This window comes from Hydra vulgaris, chromosome 01 (assembly GCF_038396675.1).
Source record: "Hydra vulgaris chromosome 01, alternate assembly HydraT2T_AEP".
In the NCBI taxonomy this organism is placed as follows: Eukaryota; Metazoa; Cnidaria; class Hydrozoa; order Anthoathecata; family Hydridae; genus Hydra; species Hydra vulgaris.
The window spans coordinates 71,095,908-71,104,337 of NC_088920.1; the positions used below are offsets into that span (position 1 = coordinate 71,095,908).

Sequence of the window (8,430 nt, forward strand, 5' to 3'; positions counted from 1 at the left end):
TACCCTATTTAACTTTGAAATTGTTTAAGTGGATCAAACAATTAAGAATTTTTGGTGATTTTAATGTGTGTTACAAATTATTGACATAAGTTACATATTCAATTTTTTTTTATGTTTACGTTTTATATATTGATCATTGTAATGTTGCTAATTGTTGGCAATAGTCACAAATTGTATTTTTAAATGCTATTTCATACATAGCATAACATATAAATATTAACATATATTATATATCTTAACAATTTTTATAACAAAATGAGATAGTTTAAAACTAAATAAACAAATAATATTAAAACAAAATAATTTTCAAATGTGTTGAACATCAGAAAATACACAGTTGCTGTAAAATTTACAGCAACAATCTACTGTAAAATTGAACATGGGTCATTCCATATCAAATCACCAATTGGTCCTTAGGGTACCACCTCAGACGGGGAGTGTTCCACCTCAGAATATACTCTTATGACATCTTATGACATACTTTTAGCCTTTTGAGCGTGATGCTTTTTTAGTTTAAAATGAGACCTAAAAATTAGCGTAAGTTATGTTATATTGCAAAAAAATAAAAAATAAAACAATGCTGAAAGAAGAAGTTTATGTCCACATAAAAAATACAAGTACACTAGTTTCATTATCTCTGATTGAAATAACTTATAATACCGTCATAATTATTATTAGCAAGTTTGCAGTCACAATCGCTTCTACCTTTGATGGATGGGGCACTAATTTGACAAGTTTCTTTGTCAAATGGACAAAAACTGACATGATTGTGCAACATTAGTTCTTTTTAAATTTATTTGCATGAACTTCTCATTAACATCTTGGTTTTTTAAATCTTACAAATCTCAAGCTCAAACTCTATATACCTGTAAAGTGTAATGATAGGTAATGTTTGTTTTAAAGCTAACGATCGATTTGAGTTACATGTAAATAATTGTATATGTATTTAGACGTATTTGTATAGAATATAAAGACTTAATTGTAATTATCAAGAGAATTAGTTTTCATATAAATTATGTTGAAGTGCGTTAAGATACATGAGGCGTTTTACGCTTAACTTATAAAGTTCTTTTTGATGTGAAACAAGAAGCTATTTCGGCTAAAATGTCGGCTAAAGTTAATTTAAAGTTAATTCCGGAGTTTAGTAGACACGATCAACAATCAGTTGCAGAATGGCTGGAAAAAGTTGAACTGGTATGCAAACTAATTGGTGTAACCGAATGATGCATTTGCAGTATATCAACAGTAAGCAGAAACTGATGAAGAAGATTTTTACCGGATAAAAAAGACGTTGCTAAAAGCATTTGCCGTTGATGCATCTCCAACTTGTGAATATTTTGTTACAAGAAAGTTAAAGCATGGAGATGCAGTTAACGTTTATTTGGCGGAACTGCAAAGATTATCTACGCTGGTTGGTGGGCTACCAGACAGAGCTATTGCATGTGTCTTTATTTCTGGGTTCCCTGAGGAAGTTCGACCGATGCTGAGATCAAGTTCTCGTATGGATGATCTTACTACTATACAAATACTTGCGCGAGCAAGAACACTTATGATTGAAGAACAGAAAAATGGAACGAATGAAAATTTTGCTGCTGCTGCAACAAAAAGAAGTGCTGAGCCGAGGTCGTTTGAAGATCAAACACAAACAATTTGCTAAGAATGCAAACTCCCCAATCATTTTGCAAGGGATTGTCATCAGCGAAGAAATAGTAATCAAAACAGATTGTGTCGAAGACGGAAGACAAGCGATGTTTCGTGTTACTCGTGTTAAAAGAAAGAACACATATCAAAAATGTGTCGAAAAAACGCGTCGAAGGAGAAGATGTTTGCACCAGTTCTCTTCTAAACAATCAAAATGGCGTTACCTACTATACGCTTAGACATTAACGGCATTCTTCGAGATGTGTTGATCGACTCAGGATGGGCTTACCAAACTGTTGTGTTCCGTGGACATAGATTTTTTTAAATACGTTTGGGATTCGGACTAAACGTTGCGCCAGTTATAATGAAAGTGGTGTTGGACAAAGTGCTACAGCAAGACTAAACAATCTGGAAAGGAATGTCATCATACATTGATGTTATTTTTATGAACGAAGACACAATACCTGTTTGTCGCGTACTTGATCATTTGGAAATCTATGGGCTTCATTGTAAGCCGATGGTCCGTGTATCCGATGGAGCAAGAGTTCTTGGTTTACAAGTCGGAATGGAAAATTAAAAGTTGTGTTGGAGAAGAGATAATGATTTTGGTGAAATTCCGAATTCACTAACAAGATGTAAAATCTTTTCTTTATGCGCAAAAATGACAGGGAATCTTCCAGTTTGTGGTTGGTTGCGTGTAGCCTTGTCGTATATTAAAAGAACAGCTAACGCCCTGACAAAAACGTGGGACAAAAAAATAAAATGCAGTTTTCTGGAAAGAATGCTTCATGGTATGGTTAAAAGAACACCGAATGACGATCCTGCTAAGGGAATTTTGAGTGTTTATAGAAACGAGGCAACAATTTGGGTAGATGCTAGTTTAATAGTACTAGGCGTGGTTGTCGAGGTTGATGGCAATATAATCGAAGACGCTTGTTGGTTAAGAAAAAATGACACAGCACATATTAACATATCCGAACTTGATGCAGTAATTAGAGGAAAATAGAAGTTCTGCACATGTGCACTGATTCAAAAGTGGTATTCCATTGGGTTAACGAGGCACTTACTGTTAAATCTAGATTGAGGACAAAAGTTTCAAACGTCAAATGAATGGCGAAGAAAGTTCCGTGCCGCCTACTACAGGCAGTTTATTGGTATAACGTTTGTCCAAAAGATAGTTGTAAGTCTTCTACTGCACCCGCAAAAAGTTATATCAATAGGAAATAATAGTAAGAGGAATTGATAACAACAAGAACGCATATAATCCTTAAAAGAAGATAACCAATAAATTCAAACTTGGCAATAAAGTATGGGTTAAACACCTGAATAACCGATGCGACTTTCAATATAAGATCGGAATAATTACAGGGATAATCTCGGAGCAAATGGTAGAAGTGGACAAAATGTGTCGACATGTACGAGACCTCAGACAAGTAAGAGTTAACAACGGTTCTTATGAAGATCTTGGACAAGCAAGAGGTGACAATGATTTAAATAAGGATCCAGAAGATGATAAAAAATTATACGTTGTTCTGCCTGGAGAAAAACAAACAAGACGCCAGTGTTACGAAGGAGCACTCGAGAAAGGAGGGCTCCTGAGCGTTTTATTCCTTGAGACGAGCTGGTCGTTATGACCAAGGGGAAGTATAAAGTGTAATTATAGGTAATGTTTGTTTTAAAGCTACACACTCGCGGAATGTGTGGAGCTTTCCTCCATACCGGTGTGTAACTATCACTCCTATACACAAGTGTGGAGTTATTTTGTACACTTTAGCAGCGCCGGCCTTAACTTTTTTGACAGGTTGGGCAAAACTTGTGAACGCGCCCCTAGGTATATATGGGTGGGTTGTTACCATTAACATCGAGACGAAAACTCTAAAATGATGAACAAGAGTGCTAAAGGGAATATATAGTTTAATGCAAAGAGATCCATATTGTGCATCAAGTTTCTTATTTAATTAATTTTTTATTAAAATTATAAACTTAGACTTTTCATGATATGGGTTTGTAGAAATGAGTGACTAAATAAATAGACAACGCAACGCTGCTTTTAAAATAACAAATGTTTTTATTAAACATATAATAAATCCTCTAACTATATAGACAAGAGTTATTAAATTTTAAAATGTAACTTTTCTATCTTTTTTGTCCGCGAAATCTCTTATCAAACTAGAAAAATCTAAATTTTCAGCTATTTCTTGCTCGATTGATAACATAGATAGAGAATTAAGTCGATCTTGCAACATGGTATTTCTTAAATATATTTTGATTAACTTCAGTTTAGAAAAACTACGTTCTCCACTAGCAACAGTAACAGGTATTGTAAGAAGAATGCGCAGAACAATCCATGTATTTGAATATAACTCTTGTAGACAATGTTTTTTAATAAAATTCAGTACAAAAAAAGGTGTCATCTCTTTTGTATTTATTTCATTTTCAACATTGCTTAATTTATCTTTAATAAAAAACTGCACACTTATTAGTTCGTCGCATAGCACAGCACCATCAATTTCTGATTTTGTATTTACAGTTAATTGTTCTTGTAACTGTTTACACAATTTTAAAAGTTCATTCTTGTTGGGCAAATTATCCAAATTAAATAAAAAACTCCATATATTTACAAATTCATTAAGTTGTTCAAATCTTTCATTTATTGACGATAGACATGAGTCAAATAAAGGGTTAAAAAATGTCACTTCAAGTTTCTTCTCGGGATTTCGAATTGGTTTGTCAGCAGCATTTTCATCATAATGACGTTTCAATCGTCGCACTCTTTTAAGCGGCTTAAATATTGGATCGATGTTAGAATCTTCAGCTAACTCTTTGGTATCAACCGTTGCTTGTTTAAAGCCAAACGTTCTGTAATTTTCCAAAAATGTGATGCATTTTTTCAACATTTCAGCGCACTGTACTAGATTCATGTCTTTGGCTTGCATTGCTTTACTAACAACGTTTATTTGGAATAGTACATTGTACCATGCAATTAAAGAAACTAAAAAACTATAGTCTTTTAATTGTTCTGCTAATGTTTGCGCTTCGTGTGCAATATCGGGAGTTTTGGTTTCAGTTTTATATATAGTAAATAAAGCATCATGTACGCTGCTTATTTGGTATCGGATGGCTTTGAGGCTCTCAATTTTGGCTTCCCAACGAGTGTCGCATAATCGCTTAAGAGTGAAGTTTGTTGTATGACTAAGTAAAACATTCCAGCGTGAAGTTGATGCAGAAAATAATGTGAATAATCTTTGTATTATGCTAAAAACGTTAATGGAATATAGTGAAGACTGCGCTGCGTCACAAATAACCAAATTGAGAGAATGACTTCCACATGGAAGGTAAAAAGCCAAAGGATTCAAATCTAATATTCGCTTTTGTAGACCTATTTTTTTACCATTTATATTTGCACCGTTATCGTAACCTTGCCCTCGACAAAAGCTTATATTCAGTCCAAAATCTTTTAAAGCTCCAATTATGATTTCTGTTAAACCAAGACCTGTCGTGTCGTTAACATTGAAAAACTCAAGAAAGTGTTCATTTATTTTTATTGGATATTCTGATATATTTACAATTCTAATCGTAAGCGAGAGCTGTTCTTTGTGAGATACGTCAGGAGTGCAGTCAGCAATAATAGAATAATATGTACTTTTTAGAGCTTTGGATATAATTATGTTGGTTAATTTTGATGCCATTATATCTGTCATTTCATTTTGAATGGTTTTTCCACAGTAATGATCAGAAATATCTCCTTTAAGAGCTAGCGTTACGTGGTTTAACATGATAGGATCAAATTTAGCGAGTAATTGTACCAACCCTAAAAATTTGCCGTTATTAACTGCATACAATTTATCAGAAGAACCTCTGAAGGCCATATTATTTGTTGCCAAGTATAAAGTAATGTTCATCAATCGTTCAAGAACACTTCGCTACCTTAAACTCTCCTTTTCGATTAGTTTTTATTCTTGTTTATAAATAGTTTCACCAGCTTTCATTCGTATTTCTGTCTCAATCCATAGTTGATAAGCATTTCTGTGTGACTTACTATTTTCGTGAATTTTTAATGCTTCTGTTAAATTCTTCCATTTATTGAATCCATTTCCGTTTAACTTTAAATTCATGTTGAAATCAAAAAGTTTGCAGCAAAAACAAAATACCGCATCTTTAGAAACTGAGCACACAAGCCAACGTCGTGAAATAACCTCACCATTTGAAAGTATTCGGTTGTAATAAGCATTTGAAAAATGTCGTCTTCTATTATCGCGCGGATATGTGTCCAAATTCACTTGTATTGCACCTATATTAATTACATAATCAACAAATTAAATGTTGCGATGAATTGGTCACAAACCACAGTCTGAGTAATCGATTGCTGTTTCTTCGGTGCGATCATTTACATCACCATCTTGGCCATCATCATTTTCGTTATCGATATCTTTTTCATCGTAGTGAACATTTCTAACTGATACTATTCCGTCTTCTTCATCGCTGGTTGATGTATCACTAAGTACATGTGCAACATTTTCTCCTTCCTTTATTTTATTACAATCACTATTTTCCGATGTAAAATAATTTTTAAGTTTTTTATAATTTTTTTTTAAATTATCAACTTTTTCTGCTTTACGTTTTCTGTATTGAGCACCAGATGGTTTCTTATTATTATGAGTTTTAAAAGCATTTTTTTCTTTATTATGAGTACTCTCCATTGATTGCTGCTGACAGTTTCTATTTGTCTAAAATTTTAAAATAAAAAATTACTCGCAAGCTAATAATTCATAAACAATTTCATTATTTATACTTACCTGCTTTTTATTACCGCAAAATTTGAAAACTTGACAAAAACTGAATTTTAATCACCAGGGCCGTACCGAGCTAATTTTGCGCTTCGGGCAAGAAAAGAAAATTGCGCCCCCTTCCCCCATCCTTCCTGAAAAAAAAAGAAGAAAATTAAACGAAAAAATTGATTTAATGATCACAAAATTTATCACATCAACTTATAAGTAAAATTTGTCATTAAGGTTGCACAAACTTTAGTTCAATGTCACTTTTCTGGCTTTTCTTGAGACAAATTCACTAATGACATCATTAAAATCAATGTTGTTTGCCACTTCATTTTCAATTGAAATTATAGCCAAACTATACAAACGTTCTTGGCCCATTGCTGACCTCATATAGTTTTTTATGAGCTTAAGTTTACTGAAACTTCTCTCACACATAGCAACTGTGATTGTTATGGTGAGGAAGATGAAAATAGCAATTGTCGTGTTGGGATAAGCATCGGTCAAAGAATATTTATGAATGAGCTGCAAAATGTCGATCGGGCTAGATTTTTCAAAGTTTTCCATCATTGCGGCAGCTAGATATTTATAGCTCGCCATTTCTGACTGGAAATCAGAAGAATCTAAATCTGCCTTGTAAATTTGAGATAAATTTGCAGCTTTTTTCTTGAGTTTATCCACTGAACTTTTAGAGAGTGAAGGCCCACTAAGGAAGTCAAAATCAGAGGATACAGCAGACATAGCCTTAAACCGCCACTTAATTTGTGTAATAAAACACAAGGTTGTAGTGAGATCCGAATTCTGTTTCTTCTGTGAGAAGGTGAGAGTCATCTTCAGCTTCATAAAGTGCCATCCGCTTCACTTTGCGCTTCCTCTTAATTGGAAAGCCACCATCAATTCTGCTCTGGTTAGCTTTTTTTTGTGGCATCTTTGATAGTGTTGTCCACACCAACATCTCGAAGATTCTGAATGGAAGCTTTCAATCCCTTCGATTTTTTGCGGTAATATCAATTGAAATGGTTTTTGATTGAAGCAGTTTGTTTTCCCGGTCAATTAGAGAAAGAATTTGACTCCAGAAATCCAACAAACACAAAAATCTGAAATCAATTTGAATGAGAAGTACTTTTGCACTGCTAACTGTGACAGCATTTGTCATGGAATTGTGGATAATGGATTCCAAAACTTGAAGAACGTCTTTGATTTGTCTATGCAATGGTGTGATTGCTTCTTTTTTGGCAGACTATCTTGTGTCACTGTTTCCCTTTAATGAGATGGTCAACGTTTTCATCAGTTTTTCCCATCTTGACGTGGAGCTTGAAAAAAAGTTAAAGATGACTTGAACCTTTCCAAAATACGTAATCATGAGTTGGGAAACCTCAGCAGCATAAACACCAACAAGATTTAAAGTGCGAGCTGTGCATGGAACAAATCTTGCTGGCTCGTTAAGAGAATGGATGCGAGCTTTGACGCCATTGTATTTTCCAGACATATTAGCACCATTGTCATAGCCTTGACCCCAGCAATCGGAAATGTTTAGATCATCCTTCTCCAATTTTTCAGTTATCTCTGTTGCAAGAACTTTTCCGGTTTTTTGGTGAGATTCAATGAAGTCCACAAAGCTTTCCTTAATTGTGCAGGTTTCATCACTGATTTGTACATACCTGATGATCTGAGTCATCTGCTCTATGTGGGTGGCATCTGGAGTGCAGTCGAACAGAACAGAGTAGTATTTAGCTTCTTTGATGTTTGACAAAATTTCGTTCCTGACTTTCTGCACAAGTAACTCAATCAGCTCATTTTGAATTCGAAGAGAAAAGTAGGATGTTGTGGTTTTTTTTGCTTTAACGGACGCAATGTGTTCAGCCACTAAAGGATAATAATGGCTAATCAACTCAACTAAGCTCAGAAAAATGCCACTCTTTTGTTGGCCGATGTCTTCTGTTGTTCCCCGAAGGGCAAGATTGTTCTTGCCCTTCGGGGAACAAAATTGCATCAACAATCACTTTCAAGATGTCTC

The 8,430-nt window shown here is 34.3% G+C and overlaps 1 protein-coding gene across 1 annotated transcript; it reads right to left on the reverse strand.

Moving 5' to 3' along the window:
• Positions 1–3,686: 3,686 nt before the first annotated feature.
• On the reverse strand, positions 3,687–6,573 carry LOC136075569 (zinc finger MYM-type protein 1-like). Its single transcript, XM_065789088.1, has 2 exons — positions 6,438–6,573; positions 3,687–6,368 (listed from the first exon to the last, which is right to left on the reverse strand). The coding sequence occupies exon 2, from the start codon at positions 5,541–5,543 to the stop codon at positions 3,762–3,764; it is 1,782 nt and encodes a 593-aa protein (XP_065645160.1). The 5' UTR covers positions 5,544–6,368; positions 6,438–6,573; the 3' UTR covers positions 3,687–3,761.
• Between the last annotated feature and the right edge of the window lie 1,857 nt (positions 6,574–8,430).